The 25,600-nt window shown below is 38.8% G+C and overlaps 1 protein-coding gene across 8 annotated transcripts in view; it reads left to right on the forward strand.

The window, feature by feature from the left end:
• The window catches only part of FER (FER tyrosine kinase), a 456,227-nt gene extending 432,563 nt beyond the window's left edge, over nt 1–23,664 (forward strand). For 7 of the 8 annotated variants that reach the window (XM_050945728.1, XM_050945722.1, XM_050945727.1 and 4 more), the window contains 3 exons: nt 6,790–6,944; nt 15,961–16,083; nt 17,666–23,664. In XM_050945728.1, the coding sequence (XP_050801685.1) occupies nt 6,790–6,944; nt 15,961–16,083; nt 17,666–17,808 (421 nt within the window). In that variant the 3' untranslated portion in view covers nt 17,809–23,664. Of the gene's footprint in view, nt 1–3,901; nt 4,716–6,789; nt 6,945–15,960; nt 16,084–17,665 lie in introns of those variants that run through there. The other variant, XM_050945729.1, reaches the window with a different exon arrangement.
• The last annotated feature ends 1,936 nt before the right edge of the window (nt 23,665–25,600 follow it).

Here is a 25,600-nt window from a genome sequence, read left to right on the forward strand (position 1 = left end):
CAGCGTGTACCAATAGTAGGTTGCTCTTCATGGATAGGTTTTAATAGGTGGAACTGCCATTTGGTTCATTCCAAAGTCTCTTATAAGTCTTTTTGTGAGCTTCAAGTACTCTGTGGCAGAGATGAATCAAAAGAGGGGGTGAACTTCCAAAGGCAAGAAATCTCCCCTAACTTCTCTTCGGTGTCGTGATAAAATTTTAACAAGGGATTTCTGAGAGCCTCACAATGGCTCCAGCACACTCATGGTATAATAGTGATATGTCATCAATACGGTATTTGTGGTTGGAATGAATTTTAGAGCTGTAGTTAAAATAATGACAATTCTTTTTTCCTTATGTTAACTCCATGATCTTGCAAGGTGGTCGGGGAGGGGGGGTTGTATTGTTATGTGTATCTATTACCTGAACTGAGGCGTTCCATGACGCTAGTACCAACAAGTCAGGAATATATGATTTCTTTCCTACCAATGCAGCTACTCTATAGTGGCTCCTTATAATCTGTGCCCAACCTAAATAGCTTTCACAGCAAAACAAAGTAAACATTATTTACTACATTTCTATGTCAAAGATAAATATTGACTTCATGAAATCTCTGGAGCCAAGTAGTAAATACTGTTCAAAAGAAAAAAACCTCTGCCCAATCCGTAGAGAGAGAATATTGAGTCTTCTGTAAAATAATTTCTGGGCTTCACTGGAGTATTTGCTGCAATATTCAGATCATCCACTGGGGAAAAAAGAAGCCAGAACATTTCAGGGGGGAAATGAAGAGAAAACACACACAATACTAAATCTGTTCAACTAATCATAAGTATATACAAGTATATACAATGTCTTCATCTGAAAACTGTGGTGAGTTGCTACAAAACATTTTGCCCCAAACAGGCATCTTCCTTCCATCAAAACTAGAAAAACCCAAACACGACACTAAAATACTTTTTAGAAACAAATACTTTTAAAGAAGAGATTCAACTGCTTTTAACATGTCATAAAAGTGTGTTTGCTTCTATTATCTTTCCTTCTAATACCCTGGACAAAACATTGTCTGGCGCCTAATCAGAGGCAGCCTCTAGTCATAGAAAATCCCAGGGGAAAGGAAGTTTATTAGTCCCATCTATCTCTTCCTCACTCCCATTCTAATCACAGTAATACTAGTGGTATGTGAGTACTTAAATGCCCACCATTGTAACTGATGGGCAGATAGCATGCTGTTTAGGGGTGAACTTTCCAAATGAGCTTGGCCCATTTCCACTACTGAGAACTTGTGGGCTCTTAAATAAAGATATCAAGCTTGAGCCTAGCAACAGCAAAATGGGAACATAAGTCTTCTAGCTTGTAATTTATAATGTATTCTGAGAAAATAATTACTGTTCCTTACAAGACATTTGCCTAGTAAGATCCATCTAACTTATTACTCATCTAACTGGCCTGATACAGAAGTAAATGGAAATTAATTAACACATGGCTTGTAGTATACACTAATACAAGCACTGATAAAATAATCCTTCACTTCATTTGCAGACACAGCAATTGTAACTTAAACAGAGAATATACACATGATATGTATATCTCTGTAGTATTTGCGTATATATTTTATGGTAAGAGATGCTAATATCTTAATATAGACGAATACCTGTTTTATGGAGAAAAAATCACTGAAGCTGTAACAGTTTACAGTGCATTGTTGATAATGTTCAAAAGATGTGTAGCTAGATCTGAGTTACATTGCTTTCGCAGTAGAACTGTAGTCCTGCTGTCAGAAGCCAGGCATCTCCGATGCCACAGCGAAGTCTAACTTATAATAAAAGATTTGACTTAGTTGAGGAGTGAAGAATAATGCCATTATTTCTGAAGTAGTGTTGTAAATGAAGGCTTATAAATGAATAATTTATCATATCAGAAGCTGTGACACACAAAGCATGATGTAGTCAATAGCTGCCACATACTAGAGATAAGAAAGACCTGAAGTGATCATGTAGAATTTTCAGTTTTATATCCTGAATTTTAGTGCTCGGTACTTGCATGAACAGATTTTCAAACTTACAGTACATTATGCTAGACTGAATTCAGGTCAGGGAAAAAGTCAAGATTTACTTTCTCCACTTGGACACACAGAATCATAGGACTGGAAAGGACCTTAGGAGGACATCTAGTCCAGTCCCCTGTATTCATGGTGGGACTAAGTATTATCTAGACCATCCCTGAAAGTGTTTGTCTAACCTGCCTCCCTAGGCAATTTATTCCAGTGCTTAACTACCCTCTAATGTCCTAAGATCAGCACCATGGCTGCACATACAATTGAGTAATGTATCCATTCTCCATCACAAGATCTTTGTAAATATAGGTATATTCTACTGTAATTATGTTTGTTCATTAGCAGCTGAGCATTGTTCAGACTATACAAATTAACACAGTCCTGAGTCTTATTACAGCAGTAAATTAATAGAAATTATTGTGCACTGCTGATATAAACCTGTATGCACTTTTTATTTCTTAATTTAGGTCCAAATTGATGAGTCTATAAAAGCATGGGCTATAACTATTATAGAGAAACTGTTTTATACCTCTTTGTATACAGTAGTTAAGTAAACTTTTTTGTTTCATTTATATTACAGTTTAACATAGTTAGCATTTACACAAAAACTTATGAGGACTGGGCTTATTTAATCTGCAGAAAAGAAGAGTGAGGGGGGATTTGATAGTAGCCTTTAACTACCTGAGCAGGGTTCAAAAGAGGATGGAGCTAGGCTGTTCTCAGTGATGGCAGATGACAGAACAAGAAGCAATGGTCTCCAGTTGCAGTGGGGGGGGGTCTAGGTTGGATATTAGCAAAACTGTTTGACTAGGAGAGTGGTGAAGCACTGGAATGAGTTACCTAGGGAGGTAGTGGAATCCCTAATATTCTGTGATTCTCCTAGCAGAGCCCCGCCGAGATGGTTTTTCCTAATGTCCAACCTAAACTGCCATTTGCTGCCATTTAAGCCCATTGCTTCTTGTCCTATCCTCAGATGTTAAGGAGAACAATTTTTCTCTCCCCTCCTTGTAACAACTTTGTATATGTTTGAAAACTGTTATGTCCCAGTCTTCTCTTCTCCAGATTAAAACAAGCTTAATTTTTCGATCTTCCCTCATAGGCCACGTTTTTTACACCTTTAATCATTTTTGTTGCCCTTCTCTGGACTTTCTCCAGTTTGTCCACATCTTTCCTGAAATCTGGTGCCCAGAACTGTTGACTCATATTTAGTTTGTGATTTTCTGTGATCCCCAGATCCCTTTCTGCAGTACTTCCTAGGCAGTCATTTCCCATTTTGTATGTGTGCAACTGATTATTCCTTCCTAAGTGGATGGAGTACTTTGCATTTGTCCTTATTGAATTTCATCCTGTTTACTTCAGACCATTTCTCCAATTTGTCCAGATGATTTTGAATTTTAATCCTATCCTCCAAAGCACTTGCAACACTCCCAGCTTGGTATCGTCTGCAAACTTTGAGCGTATTTTCTATGCCATTATCAAAATCATTTTATGCAGATATTGAACAGAAGTGGGCCCAGAATTGATCCCTGCAGGGCCCCATTTGATATGCCCTTCCAGCTTGACTGTGAACTACTGATAACTACTCTCTGGCGACAGTTTTCACAGTTGGTAATCTGCCACCAGTTTTGTCTAAACTTTGTAATACTAAAAACCACCCTCTTCCACATCACTATAATCCCATAACCTGCCTCACAAATAGCAACCAACATAGTATATTGTCTTTTGGGATCCCATTTGAGGGAAATCCTGTTTGGTGCATTTTATACAGAGAATTAGATGGATATGATGTAGATGGTGTGCTGGAAGACTTGCTACCATAGATTTCAATACATCCAGGATTAATTCTGATTTTCTCTTGCGCCTCTCTTCAGTCTTTCTGCTCCTTGCATCTCCCTGCACCAGCCTCCAACATGGTTTTAGAACCTACCTCCAGAGACAGGAGAAAACAAGGGAAAGGAATGAAGGGAAGAGAGAGCATATGAGACCCCTCTGCAGAGTAGGAAGGAAGATTTGTGTTCCTCAGTCCAAGCAGTGGAACAGCCTCCAGAAGCACTGAAAGAGAAGAGAGAGCAGTTAAGTGCTCTGAAACGGGCCAAGTAAATGCCATTTCAAACGGACAGGCAAAGATAGAAGTAAATTCCTAAACAAGGGGCCTCTGATGTGAAATGGGGTTACAGGTCCAAAACAGGCTAGCTGTAGCAAAGAGGTCTATATCCCACAGCAGTAGAAAGGAAGATGATTATCTCCACAGGAACAGTGAAAGGTTTTTTTTAAATGCTCTAAAGTCATAGAAGGAGTATTTCAAAGGCAGTGGAGCTAATGAAACAGCAGTGGAGCTAGTGAAACAGTGAAGAAACTGTTTGGTATATATTTCATTGAAAAAACCTGAACAGCACCCTACAGAGCAAGAAAGGAAAACATGAGGATGTACATTTCAATTTCATGAAGCTCAACAAAAAAGCTACTCCCATCTGACTGTTCTCCCTCTCCCACACAGACACACACATAAGAAAACCTGGCAGGTCTCAACAGAAAACTCTGAGGATAAGAAACAAAGGGAAAATGGCATGCAGAAAATTTAGCGAGACTACCCAACAGTCATGGAAAATATGCCCAGCTTAAGGAGCTAAATGCCAGAAACGTCAGAAAAAAAGGACTTTATGCAGAGTCTCAAACTTGATGGAGGTGATACTTAGTGAAAAAAGAACCTGAAAAAGCGAGAAAGATGTCCACAACAGACATGGCTACAGAGCTACCAGTTTGATGGTAGTAATGCTGAGAATGAAGTTGTTTCCTCTACCACTACATCCTACTGAGGAGCATCTTAAATTGATTCAACAGCAAACTTAAGGGATCTGAAAGCTTGAAGTCACCTTGTGCTTGTGGCAAATTAAAGCAAAATTAGCTTCTTGGCTGGATGTGATTTGAAGCACCACCAGCAAAAATTTTGGTCCCACTCTCAATTTGAAGAAATCAAGATTAGTGGAGACACTGCAGGCCTCCATTGTTTACATAGTCCAAGAATCTTACAAGAGCTTTTGAACTCCAAATCTTATAATGGATTTGATGATGTAGAAGAGAATACTTTGCAAAGCAACAGCTTCATACATTTGTCTGTCGAAGAACCTTATTAATATAGATGTGCTTAGCTAAACTACAGTAGTCATAGCCAACCTCTTCAAAATGACACATTAACTTTAATTTTCATGAAAATGGACTCCTAGATTTTCAGCATAATCATATCTTTCTTTTTCTTTTTGCGTAATTTAAAAGAACCAGCTATTACATAGAAAACATACAAATTATGTGTCCTGATTGTAAGCATAAAATAGTAGTAAGTTTTGTAAGTAGGATCTATTTCAGATATTCAGGGGTAGGAAGACCAAACATCAGGCAAAAACATAAGTATTAGATCAACATATAGCCTTTTCTTCAATTTAAACCCAAAATATTTTTAAAGTTCAGGAATGATTCAGATAAAGAGATTCCTATGTTATCAATCAGCATTTCAGTCTTCCTTCCAGAGATTGCCACTTTGATTTGTTTCACTCCCTGCATTCACCTCAGGTGAAATCCTTGCCCTGTTGAAGACAATGGCAATATTCCTATTGCCTTTAATGAGTCTGGGATTTCACCCTCCACTCTTGAGGCTCTTTGGGACACTTCTTATGGAATTGGCTATAGGAACCAGAATCTCTTGATTTTTGCTTTGCAATTCTCCTGCCCATACCAGTCACAGTAGACTCTTATACAACTTGAGATGCCTCTGTCAATGTGTATTTCATAATTTATAAACAAAGCTGCATATTTCCTGAGATGGGGTCTGATTCTGATAATGAACCGATTTTAAAACTAGTGTAACTTCACTGACTTCAGAGGAGTTTCTCCTAATTTATCTCAATGAGAAATTAATAGGCTCAGGCCCAGGGATGTATGAATGTTTCAAACCTCCTACTGGTTGTACAGCTTCATAGGAATAATATAACGATGACTTTAAAAGCAAATTATAATTGAGTATTAATTATCTTAAAAGAAACTGTTTATTATGTATAGCCACCTGTTTGTTAGCATATGATCTAAGATGAAAACAAATCTCATAAATTGTTGGTAAAGACAGCTGTAGAAGGAATTATTGTTGATGCCCCCATTGGTAGTTTTCTATACTAAGGATTTGTTTTCAAATAATTTTTAATATTTTTTCTTTAAAAAAATGTTGGCTGTAGGCTGTGTTCATAGAATTTACAATATAAGGCCTGAAATCATGCTTCTCTGATTTTTTAACTGAAAAAAAACTTTATTTCTGTGGGGAGGGCTTTTACTTGACCTTTCTTCCATTGGCAGTGATCAGGTAGTATAGATCAGCTTTATTTTTTTTAATTGAACCCATAGTGTTGATTTAGCTGTGGTAGAAATAGTTTTCCAGCCTCTCTAGTTCTTTTTATGGTTGTCGGAACAAGTGTTTCAGCTTTGTCTTTGAGCTGTGTTACATTCTGCATCAAATTTGGTCTGTTGGCATGTAATGTAGTGCAGACAAGCCTGATGGGCAGTATGGGCACAGCACATTATTGCTTTGTATATGCTTATTTTGTGCACCAGGAGCCTTGCATGCATCACTGGTGGATAGATTTAGTTGTAATAGAAAATATGTGGGAAATTGTTGAACCTGTGTTTCTTCACATCTCAGTATAAATACGTTATGAACATAAAAACAGTGCTTTTAATTTTTAAGGGATGTTTTCTGTATTTTAATCTAACTCAGGGACCTTGCTGCAAGGAACTGCCTGGTAGGTGAAAATAATGTTCTGAAAATCAGTGACTTTGGAATGTCTCGTCAAGAGGATGATGGGGTATATTCATCTTCAGGCTTAAAGCAGATTCCTATCAAATGGACTGCTCCAGAGGCACTCAACTATGGTAAGGAGATGTTATCTTTAACTTTTTATTGTAGAAATGTACTATGTAAGATAATAAGGTATAAAGGAAATACACTATGGTCTGTACACAAATATATAGTCTTCCTTGTGGTCTGTAAAACATTTCAGTTTAAATAAATTAACAATTCAGCCCTATTAAGGTTATGTCTTTTACTTCATAATGTAAGGGTACGTCTACACTACAGGATAAATTTGAATTAGCTAAAACTGATTTTATAAAACAGATATTATAAAGTCGATTGTGCGCATCCACACTAGGCATATTAATTCGGTGGTGTGTGTCCGTGGTCCGAGGCTAGAGTCGATTTCTGGAGCGGTGCATTGTGGGTAGCTACTGTAAAAGAATGAGGCCAATAACGTCGATTTGCGTCCACACTAACCCTAAATCGATATAGTAATATCGATTTTAGCATTACTCCTCTTTTTGTAGGAGTACAGAAATCGATTTAAAGAGCCCTTTAAATCGATATAAAGAGCAGTGTAGTGCAGATGGGTGCAGCGTTAAATTGATTTAACGCTGTTAAAATCGGTTTAACAGCGTAGTGTGGACCAGGCCTAAGATTCCCCTTTCCTCACAAAAAAAACAAGAACATTTTTCCTATCCACAGAGCAAAAGTCGAATACTTAAATCCTTCTGATTTAACAATTACAATGTCTGCATAATAATCCTCTGAAGCTAGAACATTACAGTAGACTACCTAGTCATTCATCCAGATGACTATCATTAGCAAAATGAGTAGGCAAGTTCCTCAAAATAATGGTGGTGATTGATTTAGCCTTTTATTATGAAAACTAGAGATACTTTTAACATCTGAGAAAACATTACATAAATCTTTGTGGAAGAGGACAGGATCATAATTGATTATATATATTTTTAAACTCGTTGTTCTTGTAACCTGCAATTTTATGCATCTTTCTGCTGTTGTCAGTGAAAATAAATAAGACAGCCCTATTTGTGGGTGGGGGGAAATGGCCCATAACATGAGGGGTAATAGCTTGAGAACAAAAAGAGAAAAAGCCAGATTGGAGGGAGTGGGAGGGTTAAAGTGAAATTAGTAAGCAAGTTCTACTTAGGAAAAAGGTAGTTAAGAAGCAGCACATGCGCCGCAAAACTGGTGAATGGTGTAGTAAGTGGACTAGATCTACAAAGGAATTTAGGTGCATAACTGCCACTTTAGTCACCTAACTACAAAATTTAGATCCTCAAAGTCCTTGCTCGGCTGCTGCCTAAGCCTGTAGGTGCCTAAGTTTCAGCCCATAAACTCCCGTAGGAACCTAAGAATCTGCCAGTGAGCATGCACACGTATGTCCTGCTGGGACCCTCAAACTAGGCTTTCCTCTTTATCTACTGCATATCTGTCTCCCATTCCTGATGTATGGGCATCCCCCTGCAGTAGCTTGGAACATTTTCACTAACAGTGTCTGAAGGGGTCATACTCATGCACTTTATAACCTCAGGAAGGGGGCATGAGGATATAAAGAGCACAGCAACCCCAGCTGACATTCAGTTTCTTCAGATTTCCATAGGCAAAACAGAACATCATTTAGTGTCCCTTTTGTAGTTTCTTGTTAGTGTAGCTTTAGTGTTACCACCAGTAAAACACATATGTATGAAGACAGTTACAGTTTAACTTTATTTTTCTGCCTGTAGTTTGTGTATTGAGATTTTAGTTAGGATATGGCAGAATTGAGATCCCCAGGCTTTAAATTATAACCCTCTTGTGGAGCGTGGGGGAAAGGCCTGTTCCTGTAGTGGACATACATAATTAGTGAGACAAGATGGGTGAGATAATATCTTTTATCTTCTGTTGGTGAGAGAGACACGCTTTCATAAGAACGACCATACTCTATCAGACCAAAGGCCCATCCAGCCCAGTATCCTGTCTTCCAACAGTAGTCAATGACAGGTGCTTCAGAGGGAATGAACAGAACAGGTAATCATCAAGTGATCCATGCCCTGTCATCCATTCCTAACTTCTGGCAAACAGAGGCTAGGGACACCATCCCTGCTCATCCTGTCTAATAGCCATTGATGGACCTATCCTCCATGAATTTATGGAGTTCTTTTTGAACCCAGTTATAGTGTTCGCCTTCACAACATCCTCTGGCAAAGAGTTCCACAGGTTGACTGCGCATTGTGTAAAGAAATACTTCCTTCTGTTTGTTTTAAACCTGCTGTCTATTAATTTCATTTGGTGATCCCTAGTTCTTGTGTTATCAGAAAGAATAAATAACACTTATTTACTTTCTCTACACCAATTATGATTTTATAAACCTCTATCATATCCCCCGAGTCATCTCTTTTCCAAACTGAAAAGTCCTGGTCTTACTAATCTCACCTCATATAAAAGCTCTTTCATACCCCTAATCATTTTTGTTGCCCTTTTCTGAACCTTTTGCAATTCCAATATATCTTTTTTGAGACCACATTTGTACATAGTATTCAAAATGTGAGTGTACCATGGATTTATGCAGAGGTAATATGATATTTTCTGTTTTGTTATTTATCAGTAAGACCAGGAATAGAAGAGCTCTGTGTGGCTCAAAAGTTGTCTCTCTCACCAACAGAAAAATGAGTGATTATTTACAGTAATGACAGCCGGGGTCCCGCTGCTGGTCCCACTCAGCGCCTGCTGCTGGCCTGGGTGAAGGAGCCCAGACTGGCAGCGGGCTGAGACCCCGGTTGGCAGGAGCTGGCGGATGGAACCCCAGAGCGGTGGCAGGCTGAGCCGCTCAGTCGCTGCTCTCGGGTTCCTGCTGCTGGCCCCTTGCCAGCTGGGGTCCGCCACCGGTCTCACTCAGCGCCCGTTGCTGGCCTGGGTGAAGGAACCTCAGGCTGGCAGTGGGCTGAGACCCCAGCTGGCAGGAGCTGGTGGCTGGAACCCCAGAAAGGCGGCAGGCTGAGCCGCTCAGTCGCTGCTCTGGGGTTCCTGCTGCTGGCTCCTTGCCAGCCAGGGACCCCGCCGCAGCCCCACTTACCTTGGTTTCAGTTGGAGTTCCAGCGCAGGCCCCCTGCCAGACAAGGTCCAGGCCTCTGGCTCTGCTCAGCCCTACCAGCCGCCAGCTCCACTCACCTCAGCTGCCAATCTGGGGTTCCAGCCGCTGACCTCCTGCCAGCCGGTTAACAACTGATCACTCAGAAGCCTGTGTGCAGCTTAAAGTATCCAAATACGTGCCAGACATTGGAAAACTCAGCAAGGGAAAGCAAGGGCAAGGATCACAGTAAACTGATAAGATCTACATTTTAATTTAGTTTTAAATGAAACATTTTGAAAACCTTGTTTACTTTACATATAACAGTAGTTTGGTTATATAATACCTAGTCTTATAGAGAGACCTTCTAAAAAACGTCAACATGTATTACTGGCATGTTCAGCCTTAAATTAGAGTGTATAAATGAAGACTTGGCACACCACTTCTGAAAGGTTGCCGACCCCTGGTGTAGGTATTCTGATGTGCGTCTCTCTCTCTCTCAGGCTCTCCTTTTGAAGCCATTCCTCTTTATAAAAATAATTATAGTATTCACTGGGCCAGAGAAAGAGTTAGAATGACTATAGCCAAATTGTGAGGGTACTCATGGGGGAGATCCAAGCCCTGTTTCAGTTACAATTTTTACTAAGTGGAACAGTTTCAATGGAGAGAATGAGAGCAACTAACTGCAGACTGATCCCATAGCTCAATGGGTAGGGTATTCTCCTGAGAGCTTGGAGATGTGGGTTCAAGCCTTGCACCACCTCAGGGAGATTTGAATCTGCTTGAATCGGTAACTGCTCTAACCACTGGGCTAAAGGTTATGGAGAGAGGGTCAGTGCACTGCCTCTTTTTTTATTCCCCCTTTGCTTACAAGAAAGGGCTTTGACTTCCAACTCAAGCAGAGGGTTCCTGGCTGTGAATACCAAGTGGAGATAGGTGCCTCCCTCCAATGTGGAATGTTTTGGAGTGCGACTTAGGCTACACCTTTCTCCTTGATGTTTCCTGTTGACTAGCATAAGTAACTCCCTCCTCAGCTTGCTGGCTTTTGTGGATCTCATTTGTAGATGCCTAACTCACCCCCCTGCATCACACAGGGAGCCTAACTGCGGGCTGTGGATTCCACTTTTTGTCAGGGCAGGAGGTTAGGCATTGCAATGCTAAGTGTCTTGAAACCAGTAAACCAGTTTGATGTTTAATATTTTAAGTGAAAAATTAAACTATTAAATCTTACAACTGAGCTTTCTCACAAACTTTAACAGGAGAAACGTTTACATAAAGAAAATGTATTGGAAGCTCTCATCCTTTGATTATATTAGTCCCCATGAGTGAAATTGACTCCTTTGAGGTGGGCCGCTGCATAAACCCACACAATAGGGTTTAAATAAGTCTTGTGGGCCTTATACAGGGGTGAATTTTACATTGTGAGAATAAAAGCTTTCCCTCTGGAAAGTTAGTAATATTTGCTGCTAGAGTGAATCCACCACTGGTCAGTATCTGTTCTAATGTTTCGCTTGCAATATTGTTTGTGTTTTATTTGTTCATTCAGATCTGGAAAGTTTGGTCTTTTTATTATTTCAGTGTTTACAGTTAAATAGACAATAAAATATAAAATCATTGCTACACTAGCTGAAAAAAACCTGGCAGCCTAGGGAAAAGGAACATAACTTTCAACTGACTAACAAGAAATAGTTTTTTTTTAAAATGAAGTGACTGTGGTTCAGCACAGTAAAAATTACTGCAATGACTCTTTTTTCCTGGTGAAACATCGCTAGTGAAAAATCAAGGATTGGGCGAGGAAATGATTGACAAGTCTTTGTAAATTCAATTAAACAAAATATGAATGAAATATGGCCTAAGGTGCTAAGCAACAACAGGTTTCACTGGTTGCTGTTGCTGTTGTGGGCTTAACACCTCTGAATACCAGTCCGTCAGTGGATAGGGTAGTAACTTGGCTTTCAGCTACATTAACTTTTGGCAAAAATGCTAGCACCGTTCATTCATTTTCGTTTATCAAAGTGCCTGCTCCACAGCCCAACTCAGCACAATGCCTCTGCAGGCCTGGGGAAAGGAAAGGCATTCCTTGTTGCAAGAGTATATGAGGAAGTTTCCTCAGTTGCTGATTGGGTTTTTTTCCCCACGTTGTTCAAATGTACATTTACAAAGGTGTGGTTTATCATTTGCCATTCATATGAAAATTACATGCAGGATACTTGTGCTCATACTAAAAACTATTACACACGTGTTGGGGTATCACTGAGAACAACAGTGCAAATGAGAATTATCCACTATCTAGAATATGTCTTTCAAAATGGTTAGTTTATTCCATTTTCACTATATATGGGAAGACAGGCAGGAATAGTTTGATTGTAGTGTAAAGGTAATACTTTAATTTAAACTTAGGCTGTAAATAGTAGTATTCATGAGACCAAAAAAATGGAAGGTATGTTTTCAGACAACAATAGTATACACTTTAGGATGTAGACACTGAATAAAACACACAAAATACTTAAGAATACATTTTCCATGTTTTACATTCAGATTGTGGTCATAAGACTCCTCAGGTGAAATCCTGACCCTAGTGAAGTCAATGCATGTTCTGCCGTTTACTTCAGTAGGATGAGGATTTCAGCCCTGTTTCTATTCGGAGTTGCATGGCTTAAAACACTTTTCAACACTTGAAAAAGTTACTCATCAAAGTATCTAGTAAAATTTTATATGTTTGGTCACTGTGTATTTTTTGTGCTTTAACTGCTCTTAAAAAGTAAAATTTGTATATTTGTTTGATGTGATCTTCCACTATAATTTCTTCAGTTCTTTACAACACTAATAAATAATCGTATATATAAACAGCATGCCCTTTCTCAGCCCAACTATTATCATACTGAGAAAGGTAATTGACTCTGCATAACTTGTGCTTTCTTAAGAAACTAATTACTTTTAACTTGTATCCACTGAATGACTTTAATGAAAAGTGTTAAATTACTGGATTCCAAACTCTGAAGAGAGTTGATATACAGACAAGAAAACTAATCTTACCACCAGCAGCACAGTGAATGTCCATAATTACTATCTACTAAGCAAGCAAGCTAATTTAACACAGCTGGAAATGAAATTTAGTTTAAGTGCAAACTGAACTTTCTGATATCAGATGGCCCCAACTGTCATTATCATTTACATTTACTTCATTTAGACTGGGAAAAAAGAAAGGAAAAAAAACATATCCTACATTTAAAATGATTAGCTGAATATTTAACACTCAAACATCAGCAGCATGACACTGGAAAAATGGCAGTGTTGGAAATGGGGCAGAAGATACATAAAGGAGAAATGTTTGGGGCTTTTTTTTAAAAGCTCAGAGATAACTGATGCAAAGATGCGTTAAATGGATTTTCTCATTGCTGTTGGCCTCTGTAGTAATGTTCTTACTAATAAAAGGACAGGTCTGCTTTTGAAAAGACAGAAGCAAATGTACTGTTTAAGATATATTTTCAGAGCCCCCAGGTTTCACTTCACTTCACTAAACTGGCTTCTTTAGGTACGTCAGCACAGAAGCTGGGAGGCGTGATTCCCAGCTTGGGTAGACATATACATGCTAGCTCTACGGAGCTATCACGCTAAAAATAGCAGCTATAGCAGCTTGGACCAGCTGCCCAAGTACATACTTATGACAGTGTTGTACTCAGATACTGCCTATATCACTGCAACCACACTGCTATTTTTAGCATGCTAACTCGAGCAGTGCTAGCACCTATGTGTCTAACCTGAGCTGGGAATCACACCTCCAACTACTGTGTAGACATACCCTTAGAAAGGAAGTTCAAACCTGGAGAATAGAGTTATACCCTATGGCCACTGTGGTGAGATTCAGGGTATGGCTACACTTGACATTTCAAAGCGCTGCCGCGGCAGCGCTGCAAAGTGTGAATGTGGTTGGAGCGCCAGCGCTGGGAGAGAGCTCTCCCAGTGCTGACGCTCCGACCACACTCACACTTTGCAGCTCCCAGCGCTGCACGTAAACCACATCCCTTATGAGTGTAGCTTGCAGCGCTGGGAGCCAAGCTCCCAGCGCTGCGGCACTGATTACACTGAGGCTTTACAGCGCTGTATCTTGCAGCGCTCAGGGGGGTGTTTTTTCACACCCCTGAGTGCGAAAGTTGCAGCGCTGTAAAGCACCAGTGTAGCCATGGCCACTGTCTTTAAGGGCAAAATTCACAAGGGGACTATAGGTATTGCAACACCGAGTGCTGCAGAGCCCTGCTGCCTAGTGGAATTCACAGCCTTGAGGTAGGTGCCAGGCTGCCCCTGACTTGTATAGGGAGAGTTAGGTATCTAAGAAAGATTCTCAGAAGTCAGCAAGCTGAGTGAGGAGCTACCTAAACTAGTCAGCAATGAAATGCAGGGAGGCATAAGGCCCAGATCCTCAAAGGTGCACAGACGTGCCTAACTCCCCTTTGATCTGGGCGTTCAGCACCAGACTGACAGGCTGGAGCAAGGCTCGTGTCTCACCGGTGAACTCTCTTCTGGAGGTAAGCCCTGTCAGCCCTTTCTCACAAATAAAGTAAACCTGTAAACACAGGGGTTAGGGCACTCACATGGGAAGAGAGAGATCTGAGTTCAAATCCCTGCTCCCAAATCAGGCAGAGTAGGGATTTGAATTTTGAGTTGCCCAAGTGTGCAGGGCCTACAGTGTTAGGTGACAGCTGAGCAGGAGTTTGGTGAATGTCGGTCATGCCTAAAGGGACAAAGGGGCTGAGGCGCCTAGCTCTTAAGAGTCTCACCTTCTCCATCTAGCAGCATCACTCTTATCCACAGGGCCTGCTTTTCATCCAATTAAGACAGAGGCTGTAGAAACAGACAATTTAACTTTGAAATTTGTGTTCAAAAGCACAGTTGGAGTTTTATTAGTAAAAACTATAGGCTGAAATTTTCCAAGACTGACTAGTGATTTGGGCTGCTTCAATTTTTGGATGACCAGCTTCAAATATTGTAAAGGAGTCTGACTTCGAGATGGTAGGTGCTCACTACTGCTAAAACCCAGGCCCCCTTCACAGTAGCTCAAGTTGAGGTACCCAAAATTTTGGCCTTTTCTTTTATTAACATGTTATGGGGAAAACAGGGTCTCTACAGTTGATATAGCTTAATGGATAAAGTCCTTTAGATTCTTAATTCCAGTGTTGATGAAATTGTTTTGTATTCTCTGAACAATATCTCACCCATTGTCCCACAAAAAACCCAACAAAAAACAAACAAAACAAAACAAAAACAAAACATGGGGATGGGGTATATGGAGAAAGTTGTTTTTGTTTACATTAAAAAAGCTACCAGTAGACCCTATAAAAGCACTACTCCATGAGCTGGGCTGATACCATTCAATGCTGCTGGCTCACAAAGGCACTTTGACATGATAGTGTGCTTTGCAATATCAAGAAGTTGTTAATAACAATCATGTCAATTTTAGCTCTTTTCAGAATACTAATTGCCATGGCAAGTTGGGGGATTGAAAAAGAACAGCTGGTTAGTAAAGTACAGTGCTTGTTTGAGAAATTGTGAACAAGGAAAAATAAAAAAAAAGTTAACTGTCCCTCACCTTTTAAATTTATTTTCTTTCAAAGTTTGCTGGACAGGAGAATGGAGAAGGAGACCTCAGTCCATCTGGAAAACAAAATAGCAAAAATCCAGCTCATTTAAATCATCTCAGTCTCTTGGCCCTGGGTAAATTCGCATCTTTACTAGCATAACAAGTCTGCCCATCAAATCACAGAATTGCAAATTTTAAACATTTGCCTTGATCTAAGATAATTGATTGTTAATCACTTGAAAAATGAGATCATTGGTATGGGAAGAGTATCCATTAGGAGCGAATGTTCAGTTATAATGCTTTAATTTCACCTCGTCAAGGGTAGTGGGAATGTGCTGTTATTACTTTATTTAAATAAAATTCTTACCAATGGTTCAGGGCAGCGTACAGTACATCTCAGAAATATTCTTTGAATTTATATTATCTACTTTCTCTCCTTCCTCAGGGAGATACACTTCTGAAAGTGATGTATGGAGCTTTGGGATCCTTCTTTGGGAGACCTTCAGTCTAGGCGTATGTCCATACCCTGGAATGACCAACCAGCAAGCACGGGAACAAGTGGAGAAAGGTTAATTGTTATTATTTATAGGGTGCAGCTTCATGCAAGATATACTTCATAGATCTGTAGGAAGACAAGGTCCATGCGCTTAACAAAAGAGACAATCTGCAAATGGGAAGTGACACACAGTATGATCAAGTAACTTTAAAAAATGTCCTGGTCATTCCACAAGTTTGCTGTCTGATCTTATTTAAATCACTTGCTAAGAGCGCCCTGCGAGGAAGATTAGGGTTTATAGGCCTCCTGGAAGAAGAGTGGGGTCTTGAAGGCTGGGAGGATACAGGCATAATTGATTGAATCCGCGAAAGGTTGAGGTACCGTGTAGGGCTTTATGGAAGAAGACATGAAGGTTAGAGTGGGAGGTGAACATAAGGGGGGTGGTTAGTTGCGAGGCTTGGGCAGCACAAAGGTTAAACCTGAAGATGCTCGTCAAGTAAATTGCTCTTACTCTCAGTGCTAACATCCCAAGCTGCTGGAAATACGAAAAACACTATCTGTCTGCACTTTCTTTTGTTAAAGCTTTGGCCTTTGGAGCAAAATTTAAGAACAAATGTAGTGAAGAGCTCCATTTGAATTGGCTTAAGTAGTGAACCCCAGCTTTTCTTTCACGAAGTAATGAAAAGTAGATAACTCTGATTAAGATATTAGGTATCTGAGTGCATTCTTTGTTCCTTCCTTCCACAGTGATGTCTCCATCACACTGTCCTTTCCCCAATCTGTGCCCACAACCTATACTGACAGCTGTAGGAGTTATATACATAACATGGATTTTATGCGGCTTTACATTTGTAAATTTTATCTGGTGTGTGTTAACCCAGGTTGCTCTTGCTTTGCCGACTGCCTGGGCGCAGTTGATGACTTGTTTTGCCGACTGCCTGGGCACCTGCACTCCAAGAAGCCAGAGACGTCATTTATTTGGTCACAATATGGAAGCAGGGAGCAAACAAAAGAAATTTGTAAAGTGGAAGAGCAGAAAAGAGGGCAGGCAATGGAATTGAGGAGGAGACAAGAACAAGGGATTAGAGTAAGGAGGGACAAGAGAATAGGGGAAAGGAAAAATGAATTAGAGGGTGAAAGGGGGGCTTATTTCTTCAGTATAAAAAGGAGAGGCAAGGGAAATCAAAATGGAAAGAAAAGAAAAAAGAGTGGGACTGGGAGATGGAAGGAATAAAGAAATGGAAAAAAAGGGGCAGAAGGGAAATTCACACTCACCCTTAAGGTAAGTGTGTTTTAATTTGTTAGCATTCCTGTATTTTATTGGATTTTCATGACACAGGAAAAAGAGGGGCCAGTCATTTTCCTAGGATGGGGAGAGTGAATTTTTAGGCAGTTGGAGGAGCATACTGACAATTTTACCTTTCCCAATGTGAGCAGTGTTTAGTTTGCTAGTCAAGCACTATAATCTTCATAGTGTGAAAATCATCTAATTTATACCTAGGAGATGCATAAATCTGACCTTATAAAAATTTGTATTTAGTGACCTCAAGGAACTTTGCTCATTCATTTTTAATTATAGTTCCTTATTATTTTTTAAACATTTGTTCAATTTATGTTATTTTTGCATACTAAACTTTTTCCCTTTGCATGTCAGGATATCGAATGTCAGCACCTCAGAAATGCCCAGAGGAAATATATAAAATAATGCAGAGATGCTGGGACTACAAACCAGAAAACCGACCAAAATTCAGCGAAATTCAGAAAGAACTATCTTCAATCAAAAAGAAAGTGACATAGTGATAAAATAGTGCCAAACTCAACCTACAGAACTCTGTTTTTCAACAAAGTAATATTTTCCCCTCAAACACTGTGCATTTATACCACATTATCTGCAATATTCTTCTAGGGTTACTTTTTAAAATTAACTCATTTTTATATATATGTGTGCGTGTGCGCACCATCTTGGAAAATGTCTAAGCATATGTTAAAAAGGGAGACGATTCTGCCAAATGTTATATATCTAGTCACATTAACACTGTCATTTAGGATACATGTAAATAGAACATCAGATACTGTAGATTTAAAGGACTATGACTCCTATCTATTTTACAGTGATAAACTGCTAGTGACATTTCCTAAAGGTTTTCTACTTTATGCTGTATTCTTAATTTGCTATCTCAGTTGCAGATATCAACACCAGTGGCATTAAAACATGGTTGCTGTGCCATGTTTCTGAAGACTTTAAATCTGAGGACCACAATTTTTGAATAGTATTTCAATCAGGAACTTTATATTTTTTAAACCATTTCTGCAACTGATATTTTAAATGATATATTGCTTTAAGAGAGAACATCAGTTAAGATTCTGGATGTGCATGTATTCTTTTTAAACAAAGAAATCCATAATTTTTTTGTAGAATAATATTCACATCATTTACAAATGCATCCTTAGATTTCTTACAGTTGCTCCCATCATAGTAAATATGTTCAACTTTGGACATTACTTGCTACTTTTTTTCCTGTGAAAAATTAAGTAGTTTATCAGGAATCTTTATGCACAAATCTCCTTTGATAGGCTAGGTTTTTTCTAAAAGGCCAACATCCAGTCTTGGGTGATACATGTTTGTCAGGAAATACTCCAAATCATCTGCCTTTCAAAGTACAAGCAGAAGAAGAAAACCGTTGGTTTTGAATGTACATATGTAGAAAAGAGGTCAGCAGGAAGCAAGTTTGAGAACGAGAGTGGAAAGTAACTGGTAGCATTGATTTTAGATGAGTAAAAGAATGCAAACTACCAAATTGGCTTTTGGAGGTTCTCTGATAGTTTGATTTTTTTTTCCAATTTTCAAATAATTGATATTCCTTTTCTGCATGCAGTTGGAGTCAGCAAAAGGACATGTTTTAAAAGAATACTTTCCATGCATATTGTCCAAAGAAAAAGGCTACATCTCACTTGCAGAAAGAAATGCTACCTGTTTTAAACCTCTGGAAGGCTGAACAAGGCATAGAGTAGAAATATTAATCTATAGAAATGTCTTTAGTTGTGTTCAGATTTGCATATTCACACTGTCAAGGAGGAAAAGACTGGTATAAAAATAGTATTCTTATAAGAAGAATAAAAGCTAATCAGTTGGGGGGAGGGAGGGAGCACAAATTATTTCTGGCTTGGACCTACCTGATAAGGGTTCCCAACTGCCATAGAGACCTGTGACTTTAGCAACAAAGTTATGATCTGAGATCCAAAGTTTGGGAGACCTCTCTCTAATAATTATCAAACTGTTATCAGCTCAAGGTGTGTTAACAAGGAATTAACTGCCAGACCAAGTGACTAAAACAGAGGAATAAAAGAAAAAACAGCATTTGGGACTTTTAGTGGCCCTATTTCTTTTCGTGGGGCTGTATAATATTTTATTTCTATTGTGGTGACTCTTCTATTGTGCAGAGCATAATTTCTGCTCTTTAAAGTACATTTATGGTAGTATTGAAGGAGATAGATGAGTGACTGAAGTATTTGTAGGCTATGAGTTTTTCGACCAGTATCTGTTACATTAAATTTAGTGTCCAAATGAACAGTGAAGCACCATACTGGAGAACACTTTTTTCAGTGTAGGTGGAATTGTTAGCAGTTTAGGTTTGTTCTGGGGGCAAAGGAAACAAAACACACTGGGGAAAAGGAGTAGAAACTGAAAATAAAGGAAAAATTAGTGTAATCCCTTTATCATCATCATTTCTTTATGTAATTACTATGTATATTTAATCATCACTGTGCTCACACTTGGTCCAAAGATCTTTGTCTCAATACCACTAAGAAACATTGTTTAGTCAGTTAGCATTGATACTAAATGTTACACAAACAGCGTGCCTTAATGAGCTGGCATGCTTGTGTGAATAAAAGTGCATGAAAATGCCAGAAATGTGCAACGATAACTCTGGTAAGAATCCAGATAAATCACCCAACTATAGGTCCCCATCTATGGACTCGCTAATGTCTAAAAGGAAGGACAAGAATGTATTCGCTTTTAGATTAACACACTTTTTTTTTAAATGAATGAAAGACACTATACTATTTCAAAGGACTGTATATATCCTACCTTTCAACAAGAAAACAGAACAGTTCTTTTTGTCTAAATTTGGTAAACAGGACACACAATTCTGATTCTTATGTACAGAGGTAAAAGGACAACAACTGTTTTCATTTTTCACTTATCTTAGCAGTTAACATTTTGCAATTCACATCATGCTTCTGTTTACATTGAAAAGGCTTTTCAAAACATGGAACACCTGCAGCATCTAGAGTATGTTGTGTTCTTTGTCCGAAAGCAGACAGGAATTCAATTCATGATTAATAATCCTTTGGGAGACTGTCAGGATGAGTTCATTGGTATAGAATAAATTTAATATAGGCATGTGCGTTTTTCACAAAAACTTTTTCAAACTGTTTTGTCAGCATTAATTCAGTTGCATTTGTGGCATAATTTATTTGTCCCATCTGTCACATGTAAATTATTGGAATTGTGTACTTTAGGAGGTTATGTCAGTATCAGATACATGTCTATAACTACTTTTCTTAACTTTGCCAGTTTATGGCAGGGGAGACTACAAAAATGTACAAAGAAAAGCCCTTCAATTTAATCAATGGAAAACCAGGTATAGCATTCAAGAACCAAATTGGCAGCTATCTGCCTTCTCTGTAGTCTTGATGTCTTTTTAATGAACATAGGGTTAAAATCTTAGCATTGTTAATTAATTAATCGGAGATTGGATAGTTAATTTTTTTACAGTGTTTTGTACATTTTGTTTAAGATACAGCAAAATGAAGAGTATACGCTTTTGGAAATTCAGTGTATTTAATAGGCTTTGACATCTGCACTTCCCCATTTTATGGGGTTCTAACAGGCTTTGGAAATGTTCAGATGGTTATACATCCAGGAAATACTCCTGTCTTTTAAAATTCATATAACACTTAATAGTACCCTAAAAATTAAAACCTCTACGTATATTATAGGAGATGGAGTGTGATTTCTCCAGTTATTGCCAATTATTTTCCTCCTTTTCAAGGCATTATAAAAGAATGAAAAGTGCTACTGTCATATTTCATTTATAAATTTAAGAGATTATTTTAAAGCTAATAATGAGTGTACAGTTTCAGTTGTTTACAATCAAAACTGAGCATTTAAAACTAGCCTGTGTTTTGTTTTGAAATCATCATCCTGGTTATTAAGATTCCCAAATGTCTGGAGTTCATGGTTTTATAGAAAGTGCAATATTGAGAAACAGCATGTTTGAAAACAAGACGGAGACCTGTGCCCTCAGCAGATGTGTAATCTTTTTCTACAGTCTGCATTTCACAAAATTGTTTTAGATTTTTAATCTAAAATGAAAAAGTAAACAACAGTGTTTAGCAACTGCAATCATTTTGCATTTTTGTTTCAGAGCTTGATGTGCATTTTGTAACTAACTATGTCATAAAATCAGCCTCTATTTTGGAGTGTGGCTTTCAATGGCTTAACACCACTTTATATGCTGTCTGTGTCAGGAAGTACAGTATCAGAACAGTGCCGTTTACAAAATAAACCTCAACCTTTCTTGGGCAGAAAGCAGTTGTAAGGAAACAGGTTATTGTACCTCATTGTTTCCCCTTGGTTTTTCACCCACCCATGTTTGTTTATGAGTAACTTTGTGCTTATTCAAATGCTGCAGATACACATCAGTGTAAAGTCATATACATTATTTATGGCATTTTTACTACTACTGTAATACTATTAATCAAAAATAGTAGCAAGCAGGTGCTTTCCCCCCCCCCCCTCAAAGTTAGAGAGCCTCAGCCACGACATTTCTAGCTGAGTCTAAAGTTTGGAGTTGTTCAGATCTAAAGTTTAGGCCTGTGCTTTCTCTTTTTCCTCATTCACGTGAATTACTGGTGCCAATAGCATCTTGTCTATATTGGCCTTTTTTCTGCGATGTTTCCCACCAGTGGTAGCAATGGTGGGACTGCTAATGTAGGCTGGCTGCCAGCATTCGTATCATCATAACTTCTGGACAGCTCTGGACAGGGTCGGCAACACTGAAGTCTACTCATTGATAGAGCAGTACCTTGGAAATATTTCAGGAGAAAGGCATGTGTAAATAAGATATGTAAATTAGCCCTGTGGTTTTAAGAGGTCTTAATCTGACATTATAGCTGGTGATTGTTAGGATGGCTAGATGTCACAGACAGTAATGGCACATAATGTAAAGGAGCAAGAAGAGAGAGAGATGGAGTGAAGAGGAAGAAGTCTCTTTCCAAAAGAATAACCTTATTCATTAGCACTGGAGAATGCATTTGTTTGTTACCGTGTCATTACCCATTTAGGTAAGCATGAAAGTTTGCCATTGAAATAAAGAGGTCACCTTTTCCAATTACTTGCCTAAAGTACATGAGTTGTTTTATTAGACTTGGTTAACATCATTTTATGATTAGCAGTAACTCCTAAACCACTATGGTGGGGTACAGAGAATTCATGCTGTAGTGACAATCCTTGGAAACATTCTGACTGACTTAGCCATAATTGCTCTGGGGGCATACAGGGCAGATTGTGTCCACTCCATTCCCACACCAACTGGCAGGGCACCTTCCCTCTTCATATTCAGCCAGTCCTTACACTCCCTACTGCAGGAGGGGAAGACACTTACAGGAGTGCCCTGTTGAAATCCTTGGAAACAGAATAACGCTGTAGAAAGAAAGTACTAGAGAGGTTTCAAGAAGAAATATCCCTTAAAGAAAGGATGTTCTCACAGAATGTTTGGAAAATGAGATCCTAGGATATATTATCCTCACATAAACTGTAGCCCAAGCGGCTGGGATGGACAGTGTTGTCCTTCAGGCCCAGACCCTGTCATTTCTTTGTGTCATGACAGGAAGATTAGAGATTTGTCTCCTATACACAGATGCTGCTGGTTGCCTAATAAGGATATGATGACATAATTTCTCATTGTTTTGTTTCCACTTATAATTTAAGTTGACAAAAGATTGAAAAATATACAGGTTAAAACATGTTTGCTGATAAGCAAACTGGGCAGTTTTACCAAGGAGAGGACAAATAATCATTTCATTAAGGACTATTATTTATACCGCAGAGGACATATCATAAGGCTTTTGAGCCAATAGCTAGAATATCCCAGTATAATGTCTAGTTCTGACAGTGGAGGCACAAACAACTACAAGGAAAGCAGATTAAACTCTCAAGTGGGAAAAAAAAACAACAGTCTCTCTTCCTGTTAGTTTGCTGAAATCCTTTTTTTCCTGCCACTCACTTGCCAATATCTTTCCTTTCTGAAGCTGTACTGTGTAGGGGTATAGTGACTGCTAGCTGAACTTTCGCTGTAGCAATATAAAAGTAGTGCAGTCCTAAAGCACATAATTTGTCATCTTGGATAGGAAAGAGAAAGCAGGACAGTACTTCAGGTGAAACCATACTGCATGCTCAGACACGAAAACTAAAAGCAGATTTAAATGCCAACATCAATTCATTGTGTTTATCACACAAGCACCATGTGGAGTATTTCATGATTGGCCTTGCAATGTGTTAAAAAGCGACTTGTCGCCAAACACCTTATTTATTCTCCCGCTAGTACAGCATTTTCTAGAAAATAAAGGTGCTGATTTTTGTCCTTAGATTTTGTCAGTGTGATTTTCATGACATGTTGCCTCTCCTGCTTTTAGTCCTTACATCGGGTGTGTCCCATTCCTCCTTCCCTGATCTGAACTCATTTATCTTTGGGGCCGTAGTTAGGTCAGTATAACTGCATTGCTCACGTGTGGATTTTTTGCAGTTCTGAGCAACGTAGTTATACCCATGTAAGTGTAATGTAGACCTCGCCTGATACTGGTAAGAAAACAGCAAAAATGTAGGCATAATATTTTCTAGTATATGTTCTCTGAAAATCTCTCTTCGCCCCTGCATGATCAGATGGTCACTTATAGTAGCAAAACATTCAGCAAATGGTTGGTGGGCTTGCAGAGGGAAGCTGAGTTTTCAGATCGGCAATGTGCTTTTCCAAAAAGTTTACATTCCTTACATTTTCCTTAAAAAGAGAATGAATTCTCTTCAAATTCCACTCATCATTTTTGCTCCCCTTAATCCCTCGCAGCAGTCACTGGCTCCAGAGCTAGAATCCCATTGAACTACTTTGCTAAATTCCATCAATTTTTTTTAAATTTTAATTATTACTTAATATGTAAGATGTTTCTCCTTTGATGTGACAAATGTGATTTCTGGCTAGAAGATGCTTGAGACTACAGGATACAATCCTTAGGTACCACAACCCAGCAGTTTGGGAGGAAGGGGAATTTAGAGATTTCATCTTTAATTTGTGTCTCACTCAAGATAGCATACTTTTTAAATCCTCTGTGTGGGTTTGACACCAGAAAAGAAAATTTGTTGGTTTGACCCTGAACAAAGGAAATCATCACTTAAAAAGAAAAAAAAATGATTTCCATATATCTACTGCCCAGTAATCTGAAAAGATGGGAATTTTAGGACATACATACATTTAAAATTGTTATTAAGAAGAGGAAATTGCACGTATAGATAAAGAAAGCAATTATCTTACTAACTTTCTGAAATCCCTACTTCCATGTAACTCCCACTGAAGTATATTGGAGTTCTGTGCAGGGAGACTTCAGGACTGGGGCCTCAGTTTTGATTTCTTTTTTCTACAGGTTTCTTATTACTGGCCATGTTTGAAGACTAGTCTTCTTTCAAATGCATTATCACTTCACTAAGGCAGGACCTTTTTGAACTTTCTAGCAGGAGAGCACTTATCTTAAAGGCTTTAAAAGAGTTCATAAGTACTAATTCACAATCCTGGCTAGAGCCAGGCATAAGGGGCACACAGTTACTTTGATGCTTCCCCTCGTCACTCTATATTCACTCTTGACTTACTTGCAGATCTCTTGCTAGCACTGGACTTTCACTCCTGATCAGAGAGATCATGGGTCACATTCAATTCTGCAGTGGTTTAATAATATGGTCAATAAATTCAAGTAGGCTGAAACCACAAAACCCCATCAGTGAAAAAACTGCACTAGATTATTCTTACGTTAATTTGTTTTTCCAAAAAGGAATGCCACAGTGCATCTTTATGAGCAAATCACCTTGCAAACAAATGTTTGTTTTAGATCATAAATTTTAGGGTACAGCTTTGCAACTGGGAACTCAAGAGCCTACTTCTCATTCTGAAAATGCCTGCAGGCTAGCATGGAAGACAATGAAGTCACATGACTTCAAAAAGCATGAACTGCTGCTAGAATAGTCCTAAATTACCACCATGCTGTATTTACAACCCTGCTATAATTTTAGAACTGGTTGTAAACATGCAGAGCATCCCACTTCACCAAACTTGGACTGTGTGTAGTAAGAGCAGACAGAAAAGCACACACCAGTACCAAATACCATCAACAATCCAAGCTAAGGTGATTTGTGAAAAAAAACAGCTTGTCAAACAAGAAAGAGAATGGGCAGTCTTGGATTATTAGTTTACAGAGGGAGCATTCTCCATATCCAACTAAAATTTCTCTTATTGAACAGCCAGTACAGACATATCAGATC

Source organism: Gopherus flavomarginatus, chromosome 3 (genome assembly GCF_025201925.1).
Source record: "Gopherus flavomarginatus isolate rGopFla2 chromosome 3, rGopFla2.mat.asm, whole genome shotgun sequence".
Lineage (NCBI taxonomy): Eukaryota > Metazoa > Chordata > Testudines > Testudinidae > Gopherus > Gopherus flavomarginatus.